The 27587-nt window shown below is 41.6% G+C and overlaps 1 protein-coding gene across 1 annotated transcript in view; it reads left to right on the top strand.

The window, feature by feature from the left end:
- LOC124177429 (potassium channel subfamily K member 16) overlaps nucleotides 1–27587 on the top strand; it is a 99433-nt gene that overhangs the window by 17858 nt on the left and 53988 nt on the right. Inside the window, exons 2-3 of the mRNA XM_046559766.1 lie at nucleotides 11401–11889; nucleotides 13824–13989. Coding sequence (XP_046415722.1) covers nucleotides 11632–11889; nucleotides 13824–13989 — 424 coding nt within the window. The 5' untranslated portion in view covers nucleotides 11401–11631. The remainder of the gene's footprint in view (nucleotides 1–11400; nucleotides 11890–13823; nucleotides 13990–27587) is intronic.

Consider the following 27587-nt stretch of genomic DNA (forward strand, 5'->3'; position numbering starts at 1 on the left):
AAAGAGCTGCACACTGTTTAAGAAAAATCTGTCCAGAAGAATCGACGGAGCTCACGTTTTTTATCAACTGACGCGAATATTCCCGATTGATTAATCATTTCTTCGGAGTGCAACGATGCATTTGACCGAAAGGTATTAGCAGAATTTTTCAGCAGCCACAGCTGGCGTTAGGATGGAGTCGTGTTAAATAAAGCTTTAATGCGGGAGTCTCTCTTAATTCTTGCACATATATACACGACGTTCTCGGAATTTCATAAAGCATGACCAAGAAATTTGCCTCACGTTAGACCGAGGAAAAATCACTCTCTTAAAAGATAATCTCGCGTTTTATTGCAAATACTTACTTGAAGGAAAATTCTTGAGGTATCCCCGAAAGCGAATAATTCAATATCCACCGTGTCTCGAAGGCAGAAACCGGCATCCGGCTTTGAAATTGTAGTGAAAAGCAAAGTGTGTATCTTACGGAATTTTTACGCTTATATTACAGCTGCTGTAAAATATATGAGAGAACGAAAAATCCTTTTGCTAAAATATTGCAGCAGATAGGTTCGAGAAAAGTCCGCGCAGGATGTTTTGGGCGAAGATTTTGATCCGTGTTAATGGTGGGTGAAATTTGTTTCCCACGCTTTAATGCACGGTTTGGAAAACTTCCTGCATCCTTGTGCGGTATTACATATTATTTGCCTTTATTTATACATGCGGGGTAAGAAAGTGCGCGTATATTCACGTTATCTCCGCATGGCTTGGCAACTTTTCCGCACACCGATCGTCCCGGTTTTCCGATCCTTACATCTCCTCTTCTTCTCGGTTTCACCGCCCCGAAACTACAGACAGGAAACACGTAAACTCCGGAATTGAACCAACGCCAAGATTCTGCCAAATCTCTTCCGCGATCCGCAGCTGGAATAATTACCGGTTCTAAATTACACGCGAGCTGGCCAATCACTCGAGGTTATTTATATTAGGTGATATTATCCACGCGTTTTGTGCAATCAACGTTGTATTTTCCAACGCAACTAGATCATGAATGTTATTTCGTCGGAATAAAATAATCTTTTGGAATTTCCTGCACCGATTCGATCGGGAATTTATCGAGGACGACAATCGAAACTCTCTGATTGTGAATAAAAATTTGGCTTATTCTACTTGATTGAATCAGGTGAATTCAGCAGTCGTAAATTGTGCGTCACGGGGATTCGTATTGTTTAAGCAATTACGCGACTCGAGGTATAAAAACCTCAAAGGAATCCAAAGCCAGTAAAGGACGGTGATCCTTTGAGAAAGCACATTAGTAAGCTGAACGCATGAAAGCTTATCAAAGCATATTGCGGCAAAGCCACCCTATAAGTCATCGAGACTTAGTGTCCAAGGAGGGCCCTTTTTTTTCTTTCGTCCCCGTTTATCTCGCTTCCACAGATTTTTATCCTCTTCCCGCACATAACGTCTGATCATCCCACGCGACTCGCCTATAATCGACGAAAATGGACGGCTGTTTCTTTGATAAAACGACAGCAAATTACTGTATAAATTTTTGGAAACCTGAAACATGTGACGGTGCATTGCTCGGATTGAATGTTTTATTTAATGATGCTGCACGATTTTGGGGTTATAAATTATATTAAAATTAAGGCAATATTTTTTTTCCTTTTAGAAAAAGGTTTAAGCATTAGTTTTTGCTGTTAAAAATATGCTGCCAACGTATAGGATTAATCACTCCTATTTAAACAACGTTTTAACATAAATACACTTATTCCAGTTTCCTCTCAGAATTATTCTGAATAATCGTAAGTACGGTATTAAATGGATATCATAACATAGATTGTTAAATTAACTTCAAAAATAACAACAGTCTTTATTGACGTCAGAAGAACCACAAAAAATGGTAAAATCAGAAGTTTTTTAACCTTTAATTATCGAAAATTACGAACTGAAGCCGATCTTCATGCAATCTAAAACAATAAATATGTCGTTACATTGAATGTTGAAACGAAGTCAGCCCAAGTGTGAAAACCGTACCACTGCACGATTATTTTGCAAAAATTTGATCTCCAAAATCCTCGTCATCATACATCAGGAGGATTTTTAGTTGAGTAAAAAGCAAAGTCTAGTCTTTGTTCAAGCAAAAAAAAAAAAGGAGAAAATGCGTAAGAAAATATTGTCCGTGTGCGAAACATTTATGTAGGTGATTTTGACAGTGCCAGTTTATGTCTGTATACTTTTAACGCCAGTCCATGTCCATCGCCCTATACGACTTTACTTTTTACGGCTTATTTCCACCAAACTTTACCCTTTAAGGATTGCGGGTGCAAATGTGGGTCGGAGTGTTTAACTGCGGAGACGAGGAGCCGAGGAGAGAGAGAGAGAAAGAGAGAGGGTGAGACGTTGGCGAGTATAAACTGGCGCGAAAAGCGATCTGCGGCGGCATTCGTAACCGAGAAACAAAGTTTAAAAATCGTTAGGAACGTTAACGAAGGAGAGACCCGTTAATCCGTCGACCCCCCGGTAAAAGGACTTTCTGTCGCATTAACCTTTCTGGAATTATATTTACGGCTGCGGCGTCGCGGCGCCTCTCCTCGCGCCGCGTAAAAGTATAACACGTGGCTCTTCTATACAGCTTGAGAGAATGATAAATCTCACGACGGAATAGAAAATTCCAGGATCCCGGAGGGCGGGGGACGGGTGAAAAAAAGCTCGTTATTACAAGACACGAGTTTTGCTGCTCGTGCAGTAATTGGATTTGTTTGAGAACTTGAAATTCGCTTAATCCTCATTTCCAGGCGATGATATTCGCCGTCTTATATTTTTATTATACTATTATGTACTGAATATAAGACACATATTCTTTTAGATAAATATCGCTTTTGCTTATCGGTATAATTGGAATCACGAATCTCTTCTTCGCCAATTCTAGTATCTACAATCTTTGCATAAAAACTTCTCAAACGTTTTTCAACCGCGGCGACAATTTTTTTTACGGTTATTTCATTTCTGCTGCTTACGTATATTTTTATTACCAGGCACGTTCCGCATTAAGTATTGTAAGAGTAGTGAAATTTTTTTTTATAAGATGTCGAAAATAACGCGAGCCTTCGCTGTTCGAAAATTGAGGGAAATAGTCAGCGAAAATACGCCGAAAATGGGATAAAATACCAATGGCATTGTGAAGAACTGAAACAACATACATACATCTTCTTTTTCATAACGTTCTGATGGAAGTTTAAGCTATAAAAGTCCGTGGCTAAAGTTTGAAAAATATAAATATTTAAGAAAGATACGGGCGGATAAAGACCACGCCTCTCATGCGTTGCTCTCTTATTGCCACAATTCCGAGTGAACCGTTAGAGTTTTTGGCAATTTGCAAGCGCCATTCTCTCCAGAGGATGATCCTCTACAGACTAAACCTAACATTTTTAAAAAAATATGAAAATTAAAAAAATGGCGGCTAAAATTTGAAAATTATCGAAAAATGAGTGACGTTTGCTGTAATCGAAACAACAATAACATTTTTTTTGCCATAGATGTTGGTTCACTTTGTAGAGAAAGTTAATATCTTGATTTGAAAAAAAAAAAAAAAACAAGCCGATATCTTACCGCGTTCTTGAGTTATCGTGGCAAAACTAATGAAAAATGTTGTTTGAAGGCAAACACCCGTGAATCTGTACCACACCCGACACACGGGTGTCTTCAACACTTAATCTTTCTTCATTACCAATATTTTTATTACGAGCAGCACTGATTTTCATTGACAAAAATGTGACAAACAACACAGAAATAATAAAAATTGGGTATGTTTTTTCAGTAGTTTATAAAAGCGAATTGCATTTTTACCACATTTTCAGCCGTCAAAGCCTTCCTATTCACCTTAAACTCAAAAAGTTTGCAAGAGATCTCAGTATACGGAAAATTTGAAATATTTCGATGCCTACTCCCCTCAACTGACCTCGCAATTCGGAATTTGAATTCACGAACTCGAGCCAATCGCAAAAAGCTCGCGTACTGTAATGAATTTTAATTTATCGATTATAAGTCAAATATAAAAGAAGGGGAAATAAATAAACAATTACGGGAAATAGTTGTTGACGATTATAGAGTAAATTATACATGCCTTTGGGTCAGTTTGGTTTAAAAATCAACGGTAATTTAATAGTACAAACTCCCTAATTTCTAGTCCCTGCACGTCGCAACCCAACAAACTTGGTTTGATAGTTTAAAATAAATATAAGTGGACGGCACAGGTGTATAAGTTAAAAGATACTATTGTCTTATCGACAATAGTCGAGTAAGAATAAAACAAAATAGTAACAATAACATTAAGACGGACGATAAAAGTGTATATAGATAAAATCGAGCGGAACAATTATTCGAAATATTTGAAGGGAGAGTGTGTGATGTGTAGTATCTATAATTTGAGAATGGTGTGACTTTCTTTCTTGTTTCCGTTCGTCGTTATTTATTGAATTCGTTACCTGATCAGGATTTGAGCTAATTTCACACTTTATGATTTCTTGACACCTCCATACGCAACTCTCTCCTTCTAAAGTCGTAGGCCTACTAATTTGCCGATCGGCTGATCTGTCCGAACTTCGGTTCTTACTTTCGTCGATCAAAATATATACATCGTCACAGTACTGAATTCCGTGGAAAATTGAGAAAAACCTTTTTACCATGTCGTTGTTATTGTACACACAATGTCCCGGTCTAACATCGTGCGATTCATTTCCCCGAATGTTTGTCGAGTAACGGCGCGTTACGTCTTGACAACGCGACTAAAGCGGGTCCTCGGGGTTGCCGTATTATAAACGTAATTACCTTTGAAACTTCCCAAGCTCGGCATTCGGCGAAATTGAAGCCAATTACGTACGTCGCACCTGACGATATGACTGCGTGAAATTATTTAATCCACTCGATTGCTCCGGCGCGACGCAACGCGACAGAAAGTTGAGACGCCAATCGCCTCGGATTTCCATGCAAATAAGACACCCGCGGAGCTCCAGAGGGTGTGCGAAAAGTAATTTCAGGTCTGCCGAGCACGCACCGTAAAATAACCTCGCGGGTGCTTCTGCGGATCATTCTTAAATTTCAATCACCCTTCTCGATGCTCATCAACGTTTCACGATACCTTATACGCTTCAAGCGATATAAACAAACGGTTCTTATAATGCAGTTGGCTGCTTTCGATTGTCACAAGACGACACGATTTATTAATTTTCTTACGGGACTGTCGCACGACCAGTACTTATTAAATTATTATATTTCAAAGCTACGAAGATCGCTTTAAATATACAAAAATAGAAAGTACTCGGATTTATGAAGAAAACCTCAGTTAATTACAAGTTGTAAGAAAATTGTCGAAAATCTAGTAAATTAACTTTCGGTTTCACTCTAAGACGGTTCATTTTATTCAGAAAGCCATTTTATACAAGTTCATTGGAACGGATTTCCTTGTCGTCTCGGCAACGGTGAACATTCAATTTTGTAACATTGCGTCGATATCGATCATGCTCCACAAATTACAGTATTCGATTCACTGCTGATAAGAAAGAAACTTTTTCTCAGCGAACTTGTTGAAGGTAATCTTTGGAATAAAATGATACGTAGTCTGGATATCTAATGTTCTTTTATAATTTCAATATTTTACATTCTTCTATCTTCAACGAGATGTACGTAGCTTACGAATACAACGCTTTGACAAATTCATAAAAAGTATATTAATATTTGACAAACCAATCTCTGCAATGTTTCCAAACAAAAAGTCGATCTTAATAATTTTCGTAATGTTCGATTTCTTCGAATTTACAATCCGAAATACCTGGCATAAAATATTTAACTTCAATTTTCACCTGCATAGGTACTCAAAATATCAGATTCTCGCAAGCGAGTCTTTGCTCCGGCTTATTTTAGAAAAAAAGCACACCCTGTGGTGGGATAAAGTCTATCGAAATCGAAGGCGTAATAAAATTTTCGCATTCACAGACGGTTAGAAAGCTCGATCATCGAAATGCACAGTACCGTCCACGTCTGGGGACGACTTTTTACAGACTGAAAGCACTCGACGTGGTCAAACTATCGATGACCAGAACAGTATAATAAAGTAATTGACTTCGGAAGGATTGGCATTACGTGAAAATAGTGGTAAGATATTATTTTCACTTGCAGTACGGGGGTTAAGGGAAAACCTTGAAATAAAGAAAAAAAAAAAAACTCGCGAATCCAGGGAAAAGAAAACGAGAAGAATGCGATCCTTCGCTTCTTTATCAGCTAAAAAAACTCACTTGAAGCCCGCGAGTAGACTTCTAATTCTCAAATAACGATCCGTTAGCCAATTGTTTCGTCATTTTTTTTCGCCGGCCAAACTTTGATTAGTCGAGCAAGCCGCCGATTATTCGTCTTGCGCCGGCTCCTTTTTTCCTCTTTCTTTTTTATTATTTACTACGCGCGGTGATTGCGGCACAAAAGGAAAATAATTAGGACCCCGAATGAGGCTTGAGATTAATTACGTCAATCATTCGACAATTCTTTGTGCCATTGATCAACTCCAGTCTTACATTGGAACGCAATCTTTCCTTTCTCCGCGAGCTTAATTCCTTCTCTGTACCTAGTTCAGCTTTCTTCGGTTCGGTTATCGCCCAGCGATACGTTCAGCCACAACCAGCGGTTATTACGCTCTTCTTAAAATTTCAATGTACGCCACCAGACGAGGTTGAAATAAAAAGAAGACTAAAAAACCTGCGATAAGCTCTGGTAACTATACAACTAATCCGACAACACATCGCTACGCTTTGCATTTTAGTCTGAACAAGCTCCGCTGCTTTGAATTATCGAATTTTCCGGCCCATCGGGTCTGCGGAGAATTATGCTCTCGGTATGATAGATAAAAAAATTTGCTTCCACCGTTGAAGAAAAGCTTCAATATTACCAAAAAATATACATTGCACAAGTTTTTACGTTACACTCTTATCCCCCAGACGGAGGAGCTTTTTTTTATAAGCGCCACGAAAACGAGTCGAGGAGCAAGATCAGAAATAATTGCTCTTCTCTATGAAATGAAATTGAATTTTTTTAACCGTCTGCGGATCACGTGCGCAGTGAAATCTCATACACGCCCCGACCATGACGATCATGCTTCTAGAAAATCGAGTATCCGGCGTACATTTACACATTGCGCCAAGGCGTTGCGGTCACGGGGCGTAAAATTTAGTCGCTGGCACTCGGCAAAATTCATATATATATATGTATATATATACATACATCTCAGCGAATGACTAACTGACGATAATTTTATTCGGTGTGATACAAAACAGAGGGAGACTCGCACGTGGCAGGTGCCGTATGCCGGAGTATTTCACCTCGACGATAACGAACTCGCCTCGTTTTGCTGCGGTCGACTCCATTCCCGAAGCATTGTATATATCTTCATCTCGTAAAGCTTAATTCAGCCGGACAGTTTTCTAAAATATTTTTCACCCCCTGTCAGAGAGTTTGTTTGCATTTATTTATTTATTTTTTTTTACTTTTTTTATCGACGTCACGCTGCTTACGCGTACAGTGTATATAAGGTTTCACGGTGCGTAGGAGTAACAAAAATAAAAAAAAAAAAAAATAAAAAACAGACAAGCTTGTAACAGTCATTTATTATCGACGGAAAAATGGTGACATTGATTTTCACGAGTAATGTCATTTATTATTCACGATGCTGACAAAGATCGAGTTACAGTTTAATCTTCTCCCTCTCTCCCCGTGTTAGTTTGACATTGTTGAAAGACTCGAGTCCGCGAACAACTATAGAAAATTATTCCGTTGCTTCAGCATTGTCCCGAAATTTAGCGGAGCTTTCACAAGTTATACGAAAAATAGAAATGAAGTAGCAAGAATAGAAAAAAAACACATGAAAAAAAAAAACGGAAGAAAATAAAAAAGAAAGAAAACCAGGAAAATCCCGAAGAACTTTTGGGGCCACGGAGGGATATTTTGAGCGGAGTGCCGGGTGCCGAAGGGGGTTTCTTAACTCCCGCTCCACCCCGGGGCAAGAAGTACATACTGCAAGAATCGGCGGAAGAATGAAAAGAAATTCCAGTGTAGTCAGCAGGGGAAGTTGTTCATCTCGAACGTCCAACTAAATGCTTTATGTACGACGTACGACGGCCGAGGTCCGGTTCCGCGACGGTGGTTATACTTGTTAGTATTATCCGCGTTTCGTGGCAGCGGGAAACCTGCAATTCCGACAGCTTCGAGAATGCTGCAGCATTTCGCGGAAGAAATACAGGGAACCGACTATGCGTAGTCTGGGGGTATAATGCACGAGGAGAGAAAGCTGGGGGGGAAAAGTGGGTGAGCGGAGAATTGAGCGGATAATGCACACAGCCAACCGAGCTGCGGAAAATGCACGGTGAAAACACAAAGCGCGCGACTTTTAATTGCGTCCACTCGTCGTTCGGGAGTTTCGCGGGCTTTTCGCTCAACTCACAATTTTGTGCTTTAATAAATTCATTACCCGCCTCCGTGCAGCGCGGAGCATGCTGCTGCTATTTAAATGCACTCGCAACGCTTGTCTTTAATGAGGAATGCTGCTTATACCTTCGCCAAATGTGGGGATGATTTGCGGGTGAAATTCCAAACGCGAATTATCACCGTAGACCTGATCGCCCAATTTTAATTTGCCCGAATAATTACCCATTTCGTTGGTTTTATTTCGCGTAATTTTCGAGTCTTCGTTAGTCGAGAGCCTAAATGCGTCAGTTGATTTGTTTTCGTCCACTTATGATGTAATTATTTTTACTGATAGTCAGAGGATACGTTTTAGTACGGTTCTTTTTTTTCTAAAGAAGATTTACTCGGATCGCGGAAGGTTAGGGTAACTAAACATGATTCTTTGTTCGAACAATATCGAGAAATTTTAAAAACTACACTGTTCAAAATGTTTGTATGGTTATTTCTCTCATGCGATGGCTACAGAATGTGGAATTTGAATTTTTTGACCTCACTAGAAGTTCCGAAGTCATAACTGAATTTTTCCACGGTACCTTTCCCAGAAATAATCGAAGTGTAGAAAAATTCAGTATTTCAGCAAATCACAGACTTCTTTCTTTGCATTGTAAAAATTTAGTGCAGTGTAGTTAAGGCTGCGTTTAAGAGACTGGAAAGCCGAAAATCAATACTATATATTTGATATGTATGCAAAAATAACAAACACAGAAATTATAAACAGGAACATGGCTATCGATGTTTCTTTGCGAATCGTTTTAAACTGATTAAAAATTCATCCGATTCATTTATTTTCCGATGCCTGCAGCTTCTACAGTGGGCGAAAAAATTCCTTGATTTAAGTAGATCTAAAGATGTGAAATAGATTTTTGTAAATTGAAGTTAGATTTACTTGATTGAATTGGATTGGGTATTTTTGTTTTGAATAAATATAATGAATATAAACTTCGGCGAAAAAAAAATAATCTTACACGTCGATATGATTTTGATCCGAACAACGATTTTCTAATTCTTAGACATTCTTTGTTAGCTTGCGTGCAAATGAATTTTTCCAATCACAATGCCGGATGATACGGTATTCAACGGTAAGCGACTTTTTTTCACGTGTTGAGCGCGTTAAGCATTCAATTTTACAACATTGCAACGATATCGATTATTGATCAACAAACAACAGCAGCGAATTAGCTACTGCAGAAAAATGAAAACCTGTTCTATTAAACGCGTGAAAAATTCAATTCTGAATAAAGCGAGCCTTTAGTAGAGTGAAATCGAACGAATCAGCTAGATTTGTTAACCATTTTGCAAGCAATTTGAAACGAAGCATCGATATCTATAAACTTCTGTTTACAATACCATTTTGCTTAAAACATGAGTTGTAAAAATCTAACAAAAAACATCTAAGTATTGTTTAAAGATCACAGAAATAACTCTCTTTGGTTTTCCTAACCAAAATTGATTGTTTACGTACTGCAAAACATCGGCAAACTTGAAGAAAATGCCGAAAATGTCGAAAAGATTTTATTTCGCATGAAGAGTAACACCACGAGTCCCATTTCCACGACTAAGGGACTCTACGAAGAGTTTTAAAAATGTTTGGGGTGAAATTCACCCCCAGTGACTTATCAGGGTTAATTTCACCGTGTTTCAATGCGATCGTTGTAGCTCAAGCATGTACGAATACAACGATTCGACGAACACAATGTAAGACTATCTCGCAACGAAATTGATAAAAAATATCGACTCTTGACCAAGCATGATCCCCGCAAGTTCTGGCACGCGTTTATGGGAAATAGGGTGAAACGGCCGGGGTCTGGTAACGAGAAAAGTCGGGTCGGTCGGGTCAGTCGGAGAGGTGATAGTTCGAATCGGTGGTTTTACAAGGTAGAAAAAAACGCGCAGGCCGGTGGAAAAGGTGAGCCGGCGATCGGTAGCCCAGAGGTTTGTAACGGGGGCGGGATTTCCGGGCTGACAAAAACACGCAGATCAATAACAGACCGTATCGTGCGGTTTGAAAACGGATTGCCTGTTGCACCCCATTTTCCGCAGTCCTCGCCCGGAGCGACTTGTTCGAGGGAATAATTATATCCGTCGGAGGGACGCGCACCGAGCGAATTGATTACTGTTGTCATTTAGGGCGGGAAGTTTGCGCCTTTTTTCCCTTGCAGTTGTCGTGTCATCGACGCGACGCCGCGAGATCTTCGAATCGGTTCCGGTAATTGCGAACACCTCGAGAATACCGCCCGGAACTCCGCCAATATCCTTCCAACATCTGCAAGGATCCCACAGGTAATTTGCCACGGACAGACACATCCCGCTCGATTCAACGTCTCGGCGATAGAATTGTTTGTTAGAGAGGAATCCATTCGATATGCCGGCAAAGCTTCGGTCATGCTTCGAGCCCCGGCTACCACTCGTATTCCTCGAGCACCAATTAAGCTCGCCGATTTTCCACCCCCGAGCTTTTTTCTTCACCCTCACTCTCTACCACTTTTCCTTTATTCAACGCGTTTTACGCTCCTGACCCTGACTTTATTTTCTGGCTCGCTCTTTTTCTCCGGACGACGATCTGCGGAGTAAACCTTTCGAGCGAATTTTAGACAGATAACTATTTTTCTCCTACGTTACGGGTGAAATGTGTTTCCGTAACGGTGGCACGATATCCGTCGTCGGTTCCTCGAGTTTGTACACAAATCATAGCTAAGCTGAAGGTCTGAACGTCGGGGTGAGGAAACGACGACGACGTCGTGTTTACCTTCTCGCTGCGTATTTTCAAAGCCGAATCTCATCCTAGAGAGGAAATATTTTCGTTAAGCAATGTATTATCTCAAACACAATACGGACGGTCTTCCTGTAAACAGTCGAGTCGGCATCTCGACATGGTACAGAGATCGCGTGTTAAACGTTGTTTATTATTTCCAGACAATACCTGGCGTGGAATTATGCCCTGTCGACGAAGAAGTTCACAGTCGTGTTAAAAGGATGTCGCCAGGATTCGGAATTCGTGTACATTCCACGACCTGCCGGACGTCATGCGTGTGAACGCATTTCCGATCGAAAGTAAACCTCGGAACTGTCACGCGAAAAATTATGCGAACGAAAATGTAGTCAGAGGGCTCTGACATCGATCGTTTCAGCGACGAGTTATCAATTATGGAACGACAAGCCTCGCGGCGTTGGCGCGGAAGTTACAGAAGACGGAGAAAAAAACCTTGGGCCGAACGTCTCGCCGATTGGACGAGAAATTTCATCGCGTTTTTGTTCAGCAATGTCGGTATCGTCTGTCTCGTCGTCGGTTACGCCGTAGCCGGTGCCGCCATATTTTACTACATCGAAGGGGAAATGTGTCAGAAGACGCTGAACGTTACCAGGAACGAAATTGCTGACAAACTGTGGAACTACACCTCGAGGGTAAGAATCATGCCTCTTGAAAATTATTACCACATCGTTGTTAATTCACGCCGTTTCGTTTCGAGGAACGAGATTCTTCATTCCCAATCGAATTTTCAGACATTTATATTTGGCCATTTTTGCAAACGTTTTTTTGCTTCAAGGGAACGTTTATAAACCGTGTGACTCTGCTTTCACTATATTTTACATCCCCCCCCCCCCCCCCACATGGCACGTGGCTTTTGAGTACTTTTAAATTTATTATATTAATAGGTACTAGCTGTAAAACTCGCTCTGGGTCGGATGCCTAGTGTGGCTGGTTTTTGTGCTCGTGCGCTCGCTGCGCTCGCTTACTCGTTATCAGTGTTTTACCAAATGATACGAGATTAATTAGATACCTCACGCCCTCACTGTTCACTGCATTGTGTAAGAACTACGGAGCGCTGGTCCTGGAGATCGAAATTCACCAGGTAAAGGACCCGAAGCGCAGGAACTACAGAGCGCTGGTCCTGGAGGGCGAAATTCACCAGGTAAAGGACCTAGGGTGCAGAAACTACGGTGCGCTTCTCATGGAAGGCAAAATTCATCAAAACTACGGAACGCTATTCCTGGAGGTCGAAATTGACCAGGTAGAGGACTTGGAAGTCGTAGTTTATCAAGTAAATTACCTGGAGCGCAGGAACTGTCATGAACTACGGAGCGCTGGTCTTGGAGGTCGAAATTTACCACGTGACGTAGCTGGAGCGCAGGAACTAAGGAGCGCTTGTCCTGGAGATCGAGTTGCACCAGAAAGCGGACTTGGAGCTTAGGATCCAGGAGGTAGAGAACCCGGCACTCGAAATCTGCGGAGCGCGATTCTCATCCGTCCGCTCTACTGCGCGGTTGTTTCCAGACTGAGGAATTCGGCTGGCTGATTTTCGTCGTCGTCGATTACTATAGATCGATGAAGTCAGGGGAGAAAAAAATTTTGGGTGACGTCACTCTCTGAATATCCGAACATCCGAACATTCAAACTTTGGTTTCGAACTTTAATACTATGTATGATGATATTGTACATTTTACTTAAATCTAATATTATACATGCATAAATAAGTAACCTCCCCCTCGTGTGGTTCCTAAGTAGGTTCTCGTCACCCACTCCCATCACTCGTAAATGAACCACGTGGCTTATGAACGTTCCCCAACAAGCATCCCACATATTAGAAGCTTTTGTTCGTCCTCCGCCAAGCTTCCGGCTCAACCATTTTATGTAAATATGAAAATAACACCGCGACTTGATTGATTGCATTTCATTCATTTCACTTCTATTATAATTATCCAGATACTCAGTTTCACGCGATAATTTTGTTGAATTCCTCATAGCGAGGATGACCAAGTTAGGGATAATATTTATGGTCGATGACGCAATTTGTGTTTCATTCTCTTCTATAATGGAAAAAGCATAAATAATGTTTGGCATTACGGTGATTGAAGAAAAATTGCATCCAAAATCGAACAAACAACATGCGCTACCCTGTCTTGCTTTTCGACCGTATTCTAAGGTCAACATTGTGTATCAAAGAAAATTTCTTCCGCCTATATTTGCTGAGAAGACGGCTACTTCCTTATTCCATTTAATTTTTGATTTTCCCTCTCGGGACCCGCGTGACTGGTTTCCTTGTGAACTTTATTCATGCTCCAAGGATTTTCCAGAAAAAGGAGCAAAAGGAGCAGTCGCGCAAGACTCTCCACAGTCAGCGCGGTGTAAGCCTAACCACGAAAATAACGGACATCTAAAAAACTGAAACACTGAAATTGTGTCGCGTACTCAGAGAATATCGTTACTCGTCTTCCACTCCCGTTCATCGTACATTTTATTCGAATCGGGCGAATTTAAAGACTCACCATTCGTCCCAATTCCGACGCCTCATTGAATTCCGACACTCTACGCTATGTTCCATTCGCTTGAAACGCAGGTAAATATCTTCTCCGAGCAGCAGTGGAAGCTCCAGGTTGACATCATGCTCAAGGAGTACCAAAAGGATGTTGTGAAGGAGGCAAAGAACGGCTACAAAGTCAAATCCATGGAATGGACCTACGCCGGTGCATTCCTCTACTCCCTCACCGTCATCACAACCATCGGTAAGTCTTGCCCACATTTCATGCGTCGGAGAATTGCATCGTGATTGTGTTTTCTCATCCTCTTGTCCGTTGGTCGGAGGAATCGAACGACAGCTTCGATACAAAGACATCGCGTCTGTATCCGCTGCTGTCCAATTAGATTTAGATACAAATCATCGGCGCTGTTTGTAGCTGAAACGTTTTCGTGGTCATCGGACGTAATTCGTTGGTGCAAAAAATAAGAACTACTTTCTAGAAGAGCAGCTTGTCGGAAAAAAACTTTTTTTCATTAGATGTACGTTTTTGTTTCTTTCTTAGCAATTTTAACAGACGTCATTTGTCTGGTTACATCCTCAGTAGAAAACGAACACGCATCGCTGTCACTTTGTAACAGCCTGAGGAACTTGTACTTTCGGTGCAGACAATTTCTAGGTTTTCGAGGGAAATAATTGAGTCTATTTACTGCAGGATCTCGTCGATTCTTAATGACTGAATTAACAGGATACTTTTATTGGCTATATTAAATTTATGTTTCTTTTCGAGGGGTCGCAGCAACTAAACGATTCTAAGCCGGTACAGTATGCTCGACTCAAAGGATGGAAAGGCGGTAATACAGCGTAAAAATATCAGCGTTCACGCGCTTCATTGCCATCACGTAAATGCACGTAGAGGTGTAATGACCACTTAAGAGTCGTCGAGACGTCGGCGGAAAAAATTGAGAGACGGAATGAACGAAAGGAAATGTACGAGTATATAAGAAGAGAAATTGGATGAGTGGAGTTTGCTTTGCCTCCTTTGCGGTCTGCGCACGACCTTGATGAAGGTCTTTGGTAAACCTTTTACCGACGATTGGGGTCCGCATTCCCCCTTGTTACCGTAACGGAGAAGAGGAGCCCGCAGGCTTTCACTTTCCAATCTTCGATCATTCGAATCGGTTCACTCGGATCCTCGCAGCTCAAAGCTCAGAGCTGCAAAAGTTGAAACCTCCTTTCGCTTTGAGAGTTAACGATAATTCTGCGTTTTTCAATTCGGTGTGCGAGAAATACGGATATTACCATGACCCAATTTCCTGGTACGCAGCAATTCGCTAACCTAGTTCCGAAAATCGAGCGAAAATATTGACTATGCAGGGACAATGAATCGGTCGAAACTTTCTCCGAGGATGAGTCGATGAAGTTTCTCCACGACGAAACACAGCGACGTGACAATTCGGTTTACACGTCTTGCGGGGGTATTTAATCGTGCAAAAGTCACGAGGATTTGCAAGACACGTCTAACAGTCCATGGATTAAGTCAAGGGGAAAACAGTTGTCGTAAGGAATTAGTTTCGCTGTAGCTTGGATTCCAAATCTTTTGATCTCTGATTGTTTAGAATACACACTCCTCGGAGCTGCAGACAAGAAACAATGGACCATAGAAATTCCCACAACCGTGGCAGGCATTGTTTCATCGGGTGGAAAATTCGCTATTGAATTATATTATACACTGTGACGTGCGAAAAATAAAACTGCGAATGGCACGTTTCGTAATTCTTGCAGTGGAACTGTAACAAAGCACCGCAAGATCTTATTCAAAACTGAAAAATATGAAGAAATTTTTATTTTTTTTTTAATGGAATCCCGCATCTGGTGCAACCGTCAAAGTTTATGGCTTCAAAGGACATCTTTAACTAGGATCTGATGATATCATCTTCCAATTTCTACCTCGTGTTTCTATCATCGAGTCGATTTATCCCGACTTGATTTCCTCGACGTTAATCATTCGTGTGATGAAATGAATCCACTCGAGCCGAGCCTATCGTTTGCGAAAAAATGAGTCTTCGTCACAAGTTGTATGACTTGGATGGGTTGTCTGCTAAAGTATTTCCAGATCTGAAGTGAAACGATATCCTGATGTCTTCGTTCGAAGAGGGCAATTAAAGAAATGGAAGTCAAACATTGAATTTCATTCACGGTAAAGTTACTCGGAAATATATCATCGCGAGATGTTTCTCTCTGTCTCATTCTTGTTCTTCTTCATTTCTGTGGGTAAAAGTTTTTCACGATCAGATCAGCATGATCGCATTTCGAACCGTGTGTAATTGAAATTTGTGAGTGAAGCGAAGGAGTCTTGCAGTGTTTGCCAGAGCCTATTTCCCCAAACCCGTAGGTTTGTAATCTCGTTTTCAGCGAAGTGTAATTTCCTACCGAGAAGTTCCCCGTTCGTTTCCAAGATTTTTCTTTTTTCCAGCTCTTGTGAAAGAAATTGCGTACCGGGAGAAAAAACCACTCGACAGAGTTGAAGCGCAAAAGTGTTTAAGGGAATAATTGTTAAAGAGAGACGGGGCTGCGCCCTTTGAAGCATTAGGTAATAAATCAGTTGGCTCTGCCAGGAATCTTTCAAAGACCGATGCCATGGCTCCAAATAATGGGACGCCCTGCTAATTAGAAGAATTAATTACCTCACCTTCGCTCCTTAGATTCTTAAAACATACTACCTCTCTCTTTCTTCTCTTTATCTCTCTCTCTCTCTTCTCTCCCGTCTGATCCCGGCACCCACGAATTATTTACGAGGCAGAACGAACCAACGGCGAAGAGAGGCAATCGAACGTGCAGCTGACCCTGATGGATCATGGTAGGGGAAAATTCTCCCTGATAAAATCAACATCTTTTGTCAATTCGTATTAAAAATTCGTTCAATCTTGAATGAACTCCAATTCGTATCCAGCGAAGTTGGTGGATTTTACGGGGTGCTGAATTTCTGGCGTATGGAATATTACGGGACGATTCACCGAGTATATTTGTTTCGTATAATCTACAAACACGTACATACTACGTATAATTATGGGATTCAATGCCTCGCCTAATCTTCATTTTCATTCTCACGAATCGAGCGATTCTGATCTAGGATGAAGGCTGTTTGACTTTGAAAAGAGATATCTGTAATTCTGGGTATTTGTTTAGTCTGTATCAACGACGAGGCGTATAAAATAAATTCTCTGGTCATTGTTCGGTCATCCTTTGTCAGATATTACAGCATCGCTACATTTCTCGAATTCTCTGAATATCAGACGCAAATAATTTTATCCCATGGGTCACGTTTAATACGAATTCCAAGCCTATGTTTCTCCTCTTTGTCCTACTAAATAAACAGTAACGCCTCATTCTTTCTACAATTAGAACAGAAGATTGTATCAGAAAGACAAATAACACAGTTTATGCAGGATGGAAAATGGAAAAAAATCGTAATGATTCAACTTTCACGAACTATCCGAAATTGATACTGCAGTTCAGCAGCTACAATTTACCCGATAATGTTTCGATGAATTTCCAACTATATTAGGATGTAAAGTTCATTTCCATTCTACGAGTTCTAAGTTCTCAGCTTTGACATTCATGAGGCAAGGAATTTTAAAGATATCGTAAATTCCGCCTAGACAGCATTTCGAACTGAATCGTTCATGGAATAATCAAAATATCTGCTTTTGTATTCTACCTAAAAGGAAGAAGCGATTTCACGTTTCGTGTTCCAAGTAAGTCGATCGAATTGGAATAATTTGATTTGGCTAAGAAGGAATGAACGGATGCATTGAAAAATAATCTATTCGGCGTTATTATTTTAACTGATTATTATAGCGAAACAAGAAGCGATACGGTAACAACTGAAGTAGGTTTATACCTTGCGGATCTATCCAAACGTCCGACGCATCGACTCGCTCGGCCCTTCGTTGCCAAGGGCTCCTTCGTCCTCGACAGGTTGTTAAACTCGTTTTCATTAATTCCGCGCTTGGTTAACCAGAGAATTTTGTAGGCCGTGGCGCCCTTCGCCCTTAATAAGTCTCAACTGGTTCCCGGTTTTCCGGCTCCCCGTTTTTCCGACCGCACTCAGTTTGGCGTGACGCAATCACGCCGAAATTGACGGGGGGAAGAAATATTTGAAAAATTCACCACCCTATCCGATTTCCCTTCCACGTCTGCCTCCTCTCGCCATGCCCCATGTGCCTATCCATTGAAAACTTGGCGTAATAACGCGTCACAGACACGGCAGTTATTGCCTCTGATAAAATACGGAACGCGGTTCTATTTCGGGATTTCTAGACTCCCTCCCTTACAACTACGCGCGCCCTCTATTTTACTCATTTAGCACAACGTACGTAAGTTTATCGACGGACGTGTGTTTTTCCTTTTTACTCCCCGGTCTTTATTTTCTACTCGGATCGCGTCTGTACCTACTCCATGTTTTATCTACAAGTAACGAACTCTCTGCGTGAAATAGAATGCAAAGGTACTCAAAGGCACTGAGATTCTTTTGCGTTATGAATTTTCTTGTATTGCGAAGAAAACTTTACAAGAATGTGAAGAATTTTCTTCGGGGTTGAAAAATTTGTACAGAAGTGCCTTTGATCATTTGAGGCATTTCACGCTTCATACTTCGAAGAGATCTACTGGCGGTGATATAATAAGGACCTTTTCGACCGGCGAACCGAAGTTCCACTTGTTTTCAGCCGCGAATTCTAGTCCCACCGGAGAGCCTGACGGAATTCTGATAAAACGGCTGTTTAGAAACTGGGAAACATTTGTAGGCGTTAAAAATTTAGAGATGAGAAGAGCGAACAGGCGCGCGACTTTTGTATTCGCAGAAGGGACGCTGAATTCCGCCATTTCGTATTTATGATACGCTTTCCTCCCTCCAGGTTCCTGAATCCCTTGATGCCCTTTTCCCCTCCCCGTTTCGCCGTTTTCGCATCCTTGATGCAGCACCCCGGATACTTGAATAAAAGTACAACGCTTCACGCTCTTAGCTTCCGAGATACTATTTTATAGGCCTTAAATAAAACGGTGGGCTTTTATGAAAATGAAATCGGTCGGTCTCATATTTCATCATGTATTTATCACCGCACTACATCTTTCCGGTTCAATAACCCCAGGGGCTAAATAATCTTTTGTACCCGAAAAATATTTATCCTCACGCGTGCTGCTATAACTCACTACACGTATCGCTATACCTGCCGCTGACAACATCGTAAACGAATTACCTTGTTTGTCTCTTATTACACAAGTCTCTGCCAAAAATTACTCATCCATCTACGAGACATCCCCCTTCTCCATTAATTTCCTCGAACGTTATCCGAAGTACAACGTCTCCCCGTGTCCGCTCTATTGCACACCTTGCACCCCTACGGTGCACCATATGTATTACTTCGCACCATCGGACCCCACGTTCGCTCTTCCACGTGACGTTAATTCCCGATCCTAATCTTGCGATATATCAAGTTGCCAAGGCTAGACGCACTTCTCGGGTCTCACTCGTCGATAACCCCTGCAGCATTATCCACGCGAAACTAATCGCGAGACCAACGGTTCTCCGGTCTCATCCTGCAAATTGAAGCGAGTAATCCCCGGGTGTCTAGGAGTCTCAGCCAACCGTCGCTGGAAAATTTTTGGCTTTGTACACTTTGGGGAAATGAATAATAAATTTTCACACATCTGCTCGTCAGAGACACCGTCCCGACGTGTATACGGATTTTTTCACCTCTCGGTACCTACGTTGTCTCGTTCAATCCGCACCGTCGAACCGCATATGTGTCACACTTTACGCTCTTCGCTCAGAATCGCAATGATATCGCTAGACAATGATCACGTTATTTGCACTGTACCTTGTATAATTAATTCTAAGCAGCGATTCATCGAGGTTAGGTTTCGTCCGAGATTGCCATCTCCTGCAGCGATCGAGGGACGGGTCGAAGTCAAGTTACTTGAAATCCCGCTAATTTGATCCCATCAGGTGGGCCAATCCTTTGGCCTTTGGACCTCTATGCTCCGCACACTCGAGAGTACACCACCGCCTCTTCCATTAGTCCTCTGCCCGTCGAAGTTGTACTCTCTCTCTCTCTCTCTCTCTCTCTCCCCCTTTCTCTCTCTTTCTCTCTCTCTCTCTCTCTCTCTGCACACTCTAGAAACCAAATGACCACTTATCAACACGAAAGTAAGGATTCCAACTCTCCGGAGTTGTCCGCGGACATTTGCCTTTGTAATAACCCTTTCGATAACAGCGCGTGGTGTCATCCTGCGAGTGATTTAACGAATTCGAGTGAATTTTGTTAGAGCTCAAGGATTGATTCCCGTACTGAAATGTGAATTGTAATTTGAAGCAAGGAGTACAGAGAGAGCCGAAATAGTATACTTGGAAAAATAATTATAATGACAAAAATTTGGTCCTGGCGTCGAAACTTCGGGGTTAATATACGTTCGACCAAAAAAACATTATATTTACGTAACCAAAAAATGTAGTTGATTTTATGGTGCGCAGAAAACGAAATATCTTATCGTTAGTAAAGTCTAAGAAGAGGTTTGGCATCGCAATCCCGTAGATTCTGTTGCGATTGATAAATCAGATCTACCCAGTGAAATCATTTTGTAAGAATTGAAAAATGATTGTTCGATTGTAATTTATGCTACACGAATTAAGTGCCACATCAAACAATGACAAGGAAACATGCCATTGTGAGTTGACAGGCTTATTCAATGGTATTAGACCGCGAATAATTTAGTTCTGCTGGAACCCCTTCTCATAACTGTTCATCTTACTTCTCTTTAGCAACACTCATGATTTCGTAAATTTTACTCATCTTGATCCACCGAATAGATTTAGCGAATCGTGTGACGCGATTTAGTTAAATCTACCAGAGCGTATTAAGTATTACTTCATTAAATTGACTAAATGAAAATCGAGTTTCCGTATTCATAAGTATATTTTGTTCATTAAAATTTTTTTGCTTTTTGAAACAATTATTTCATTAGTTTTGGTATCTGCAACAAAATATTGTGTTCTCAGGAGAAAATTTTCTACAACATGTATTTAGAAATGGCTTTTTGTTAAAGTTTTCTCTGAGTATACCTCACCATTGATTGTTGACTCTTCTTTTTCAACTGTCATTTTATCGTACTCTCTCCAAGCACAAATTTCTCGCCAGATTCTCTGTTCTGTAATCTAAAACGCTCGCTGTTATACTTGTGTGTGAGTAACGGTAATATTGACCAGAGAAAACAATTCCAAAATCAAGAAAGGTCCGCAATTTCCTGACTTCCTTCATTGCCAATACAGAATCTCGGCGCAGACCAGTCAAGCTTAGGGTCGGCGGGTCGTCGAGCCCAGAGACGGGCTAAAATGGCAGGGAGGGGTGCGTATTAGCCAACGCTTTTAGGCCGCGGGGCTGTAATCAAGTGAGACCACCCCAGGGTAAGTTGGTGAATTTATTAAAAGGACAGTCGGGTAGAAGGATTGTGTCTTAATCGAAGTCAGACTTGCGGACCTCGTATAAATATTGATGAAAGATTTTCTCGGATAGAATTACTTTGAAAAAAATATGTATACCGCAAAATACCTTGCAGATTAACGAAGGCGAATGGAGGTAAATCCTGGGACACGGTGATTAGAGATTAATGTTGAGTAATTTTGCTACATCTCGAAAACTGAATATATATAATGATACAGCATGAGCGTAAATAAAGATCTCTTCGAACTTTGTCCTCACGGTTGTGCTAATGGTTAATATTTTCGCGATGATTTGTCAACTTCAATCTTTTGTCGAGCACTGTTTCTATCGCCCGTGATACTGGACAGAGAGGAGATATTCCCAAAATGTTTTCCTTGAGTGAAGTCTTGAGAGGAACTCACATTCAATTTGCGAGGCGTTTATATTACGGATCTGTCAAATGATTAACGTCACAAAGAGACAAAAATGAGCTCCTGCTATTGCAAATTAGCCACGGCTAATGAAATTATGATTGAACAAAAATCTCGCAGTTAGTGCTCTAGCCAAATTGCCTTACCAGCGGGACTGTAAGGAGTTGGCTCGCCTTTTAATATAGAAGCTATAAAGGCTTTCATTAGCCACGACTTAATTAAACCTGTTCGAAACTTCCCTCGCTTGAAACGCTACCAAAATCTGAATTAGATTTTATTTACGTTCATGGTCGATTCGAATATTACGTCACCCAGTTTCCTAATATATGAATTAATCTTCCCCCGTCGTGTTATCCACGTCTTGTCTCGTAAACTTTCATCTGCTCGGCTAATCCAATTGTATATGTCAAAGAAAAAGAATCGACGCAACATTGAAGTATATAATAGATATGAACACTGCCGTTGATTTCACACTCCGAATTCAAGCGCTAAACTTGGCAGATATTAAAGCTGCCAAATTGGAATGGTGCGAAGCAGAAGAGGTTGGGATCAAAGTACCCGACGGATAAAGTTCTCGTGTATAGTTAGCCGGCTGCTTGCTCCCTTGGTGAATTGAAAAATTTCGATCTGACGTATAATACCGAGTCTTATGCGTAAAAAGTGTGCCGAGTGAAGGCCGAGAATCAGCGAACGGCTTGTCAGCTGCTTTGATCCTTTTTCTAAAAAAATCATACACGTCAAATGTCTTGCGATTTATTAACGTCTGAATTTTGCGAAAGCTTATCAAGCTCATGGAATTAAGAAGTTTGTAGAAGAGAATTTTTCACTGATTTACAAGTATATTGGAGAGTCTTTGACGCCTTTGATGATGATTTTGTTTACTTGTGTAATACAAGGGTAGACTTTTTTCTTCGCCATCTCGCAACCGCTCGCAAAAATCTGGCAAAAACTTTGTCTCTCGCGTCGCCGCCAGATGGAGCAGTTTTTCTCGTCGAACTTTCTCACTGTCAATAACGGACGCTTATATATATATATATTTCTCTTGGGATATCCTACGCAGTATATACCACGTTTGCTAATTACTTTAATATTTCGGATATAGGTAAAAAAATTACGACTCGAGAGCGCAAAGGTTACGCGAAAAGGTCACCCTGAAGGTGAAGCAAAACTTGCTAGACGAAATTGTGGAATATCGAGGCTTGCTGCGTAGTTTTTGTTTTCCTGTCTACGGCGCTGCTGGCGACAGGCGACATCGAAAGCTTTTCCACGTTCAGCCGAATTCAAGTCAAGTACAATATGGCATTGCTTCGAAATCCTGTAAGCGCGAGGCGAACGGCTGTAAGGTAAATTCATAAGATAACAGGCCCTCGCGAAGCCGTTGTTTCGAAAACGTCGAACCTCACATCAGCGATTTTTGCACTTGATATTGAGCCCTACCGGCGAACACCCAGCTCCAACTTACTTTGCATTCTACGAGCATCTGATGGATATTGCGACGCTTTGGTAAACAGAAAGGATAAATCGGTCGGTTTCGAGTGCTACGCTCGATATATCGATTCGTCGCCGCCGCATCCAACAACACCGTCGGGCGTTTTTCGATATTTACAAAGTATCCTCATCCTGTTTCCATCCCACCATCTATCGGCCCATTTCTCTCCTTATATTCGCTCTTCTCTCCCTGGAAATCATATGAGACTGAACCACGATTGTTGGGAGAGGATTGGAAAACATTTTGTCGTATCTTACGTCCGACAAAGAGAAAGAGAGAGAGAGCGAGAGAGAGGGAGGTAGGCAGGGAGGGAGGTACGGAGGCGAGCTTTCCAACATTCTTTCACTCCTCGGCATCTGCGAACAGATTCTGAAACATTGTGTGACTCACGAATTACCGTTTACACATATTTACAAGCAGATGCTTCCTCAAGAATGTATGTTTACGCTATAGAACCATAATCTGTGCTAGTCGAACAAAATTTCGCCAATGTTTCACTGTTTTGCAGAGATACCTGCTTCGAAGAATTTCTGCTTCACTTTTGTTCTATCTTGCTGGATATTGCTTAATATACAGAGATATTTGAGATGGCTTGTGAAGTCACGGGATGTCGAGAACTCTGAGAAACAGAAGAATGGAAATACGAAATTTTCATGGGACATAACGAAGATGAAGATACAGTTCGTTAAAGCTATACTAGTACCGAACATTTTTCATATTGTTTTACTGATGATTCAAAATCAGTGAAAACGTAAAATTCTCTTTGCTCGCATGCCGACCCATTTTATATATTTGAACAAACTGACATTCTGCTGAAAAAATTGTTGAAATGCCGTTTCTAATCATTAAGCGCACGTTTTTCTCCGTATATTACAAAGCTTGCGCACGGTTTTAAAACGCTTTTGTTATTCACTTATACTTATTTTCACCCATGGTGAACTGAGATAAAAAATTCTTGCATATCGTAGAACTAAACTGCGTGACAAACACTCTTCCCCGGGGCTTTAAAAAGTAGAAAAGCTGGCGCTGCCGGCTAGCCTCGGTGACAACTTGAAACACTTTGCAGCGTGCGAGTTCACAGGTTTCTCTGTACTTACTGTTCAGCATAAAAGCTTTGCTGCTATCAAGTCCAATTACTAATCAACTTACGGGCTGTGTACACGGTATATTTAACACGATCCGGTGATCAACGAGTCGAGCTTGCCTCTGATCGTAAGCCGATTTCAAGGGGATACCTTCCACACCTAGAAATCGTTGCGGGTTTTAGCGAAGGGTACGAGTAACGTTTGCATGCCGTAAGCACAACGCACTCTAAATACTTACTACGCTACAAGGCTAGTTAAAGGAGGTCGTCAATATTCGGTTTTCGCCAAAAATCCCCTAAATCTAATCTCTGCAACTACATCATTCCTCTTGTTATATTTTACAGTGCGGAATCCTTTTCATCACAGAACTGTGCACGTGACCGTACCGACAACGTTTCCATTTCACTTTATACGCATCCTGACATCGCCTGTGTAAGACACAAATGCTCCGCACTGCTTGTGCATGGAAATTCATAAAGATCGACCAAAGGTTCAAGAGTCTCGGCGTATCACGTACTATACATGGGTAATTCCACGAGAAAACGGCTGTGTCCATAAAGGTATACCGCCTTATACCGGTCTTTGCGAGTTCGCAGCGCTGCGAAAAAAAAAAAATACTTGGCAAACTGAACCTGAGCAAAGTTCGCGCTGCTCAGGAGGCAACTCGGTGGAAACATAATCCTCAGAACTTTAGGGTATGGACGGTGCTGTACGTATGTACTCGAACCACGGATAGCGCGATAAAATGAGCTCAAGCTCAAGCGGCGCGATGCCGAGAAACTGAACGTTACCTTCTCTTTCGACGCGATAGCAATTTTGCAGTGGTTGTAGCAGGCTGTATCATAGTTTTCAAATTTTTGCAGCGTATTTGAATTGAATTTGGGAAAATAACCAACTATTCAATATAAATAAGACACAATATTTTTAAACATCCCTCGGTTTATGGTTGCAAAACGGTGGCAGCTCAAATTTCGAAAAAATTCATAATTTTTAGAATTTTTCACGTGAATTTTCTTTTAATTCAGCACGTGACTTTTAATTTTCAATTTATTATAATTAATTGTTACTTATTTAGATATGATCAATTTCTATAAATTTTCCTCGATTGTTCAAGTCGTATTTTTACTTTGTTTTTATTTTAAATGAGACTAGAATCGGAGGAACAGGGAACAATCTGATCAATTTTCACAATCGCCATTCCCAATACGAAATTTGTTACACAGATCCATCGAGACTTGGAGAGCCCATTTTTGCGTTATTTAATTGTTTCGGAAGGGATGAAAAGGCCGCCGGGGTGACAAACACTTGAGGGGCGATAGTGGGGTCGAGGGGTTGGTAAGCATAGGTCAGTTTGGGGACACGAAGCGAGGCGAGTATCAGGGAGGCGTTTTCAAGTTCCACCCCTATTCAGGGTGTCGAGAGACGGTCAGCGGGGGTTGCGCCACTCTTCCGTGGAGCTGAAACAATTGCTCCGCGACGAAGTTGCGTCCCAGTTTCCGTGTCGGACGTGACGTCACGCGCCGCCGACAACGGCGGGCCTTCGGGGCTTGGTGATGACTACAAAAGAAGTCAGAGGAGCTCGTGAAATTGAATAACTTAGCTGTGTCTGCGCCGGTGAATCCTCGTCCTCGTCGTCCTCCCCCCACCCCCATGCTCATCCGCCCTCCCCATACATATATGTATGTCGTATGTATAATGCGCACGGGTGCGTATACGCGTATATCAGGTATATTATCGCGTTGCACAGGTAGGAGATGCGAAACTCGGTTATTCACTCGCGTGCAGATACCGCAACGGAAATGGTACCCGCAATGAAACAAAAACCTATCGTACTTTCCCCCAGGCTTCACTGCAGAAAGAGATATACGTACGTATAATATGTGTTTGTAGATAGAGGAAGAGGTGCGATGTTCCGGGTACGGCATCGCCTGTAACGTATCGCCCAAGTATTGTCTAATTAGTAAAATTTCTACTCGCATGTAATTATTTTCTCGCGGTGAGCAAGACTCGGCAGTTTTTTTACGACATACGATCGATTCCGCATCGCGCAATGGGAAACATCACGAAACCATTCGCGAGTTTTCGGATTACTGTGGGTTTTTTTTTTTTTTTTGTTCTTTTTGAACTCACGTTCCGCCGTTGCTTAGCTTCGATTTCAAAAGTTGTTCTCCCGCAGCTTGAAGCGTTATTTCGATTCATGCTTCACTTTCTTTTCGTTATTGTTGTACGTCTCATTTTATATAGGATTTCTTTTCATTTCGCGTATATTATTCGTTCGTTTATTTATTACAACAATTTCTTGATACCCTCGCCGCTAGATATTCGGCTTGAAATCGTAGGATCGCGGTCTGCGTGATGCGATGAGTCGGTTTTTCCCGGTACAAATTTCTCTTCTCGTGTAAACGGCGAGGGTGAAAACATAGTTGAAAAGTAAAGTTCCCGTACAACTTACTCGAAGAAATAAGTTGCCGTTCCCGCGCGTATCTGCAAATATTACCCCAGAAATTCCCTTCATTCGCAAACACGATTCTTTGTATACCGTGCAATTGAAATCACACGAATACCCGTAAAGCAACAGCTCGATAAAGATGAAAAATCGTCTCACGTCGTATTAGCACTGTTTGCGATACGGAATATCAACGCAAACAGAGCGAGAAAGCAAAGGGAAGGAGGGTGAAAAACTTTCAACACGAAATTGCGATTGTCCTGTTTGCCCGATAAATCCCGGCCATCATCGGGTCCAGATTTGCGTTGTCCGTAATGCATGGCTCGGAGGGACGAGCACGGCTATAATTCAGCCGATCCAAAGAAGCAGCCGAAGTCATTCACCGCCTCGACGACATTTGCTGTCCATTTCGAAAATGGCTCAGGCTTTCCGCTCGTTCGAATATTTCCGGGGATTTCGTCATGCGGCTTCGTTCGGGGCACCGTTTACTCGCAGATTCGGTCTCACCTCCCTTTCTTCTTTTAACCCTGCCCCCTTCCCTTACGGGTACGTGTTACCATATTTTTTCAATACAGCACGCTATGAAAGAACCAACGAAACCATCAACGCAGCAGCAGCAGCAGCGTAGCCTTGCCCCTCGAAATTTGCAAACTGACCAGAAAACGTTCGTTGCTGCATCGGGCGAGAAATTTTTACACTATCTCACTGCGCGTGTGGGGAATTAATCAGGACGCAGGGACGTCCTGCCAAGGTTGACGAGGATATCGAGGCGTTTCAAGACGGAGAAATTAAATCCGGTACATGTCCCGTCAACGTCTCATCCGGCGATGGAAGTTGAGTCACTTTGAATTTCACAACGGAGATTCGTCTCCCTCCGTAGCTCCGACAGCCAATAATATTTCGGCTATAAATTGACTCTTCATTGCGGTAAATT

This window comes from Neodiprion fabricii, chromosome 3 (genome assembly GCF_021155785.1).
Source record: "Neodiprion fabricii isolate iyNeoFabr1 chromosome 3, iyNeoFabr1.1, whole genome shotgun sequence".
In the NCBI taxonomy this organism is placed as follows: domain Eukaryota; kingdom Metazoa; phylum Arthropoda; class Insecta; order Hymenoptera; family Diprionidae; genus Neodiprion; species Neodiprion fabricii.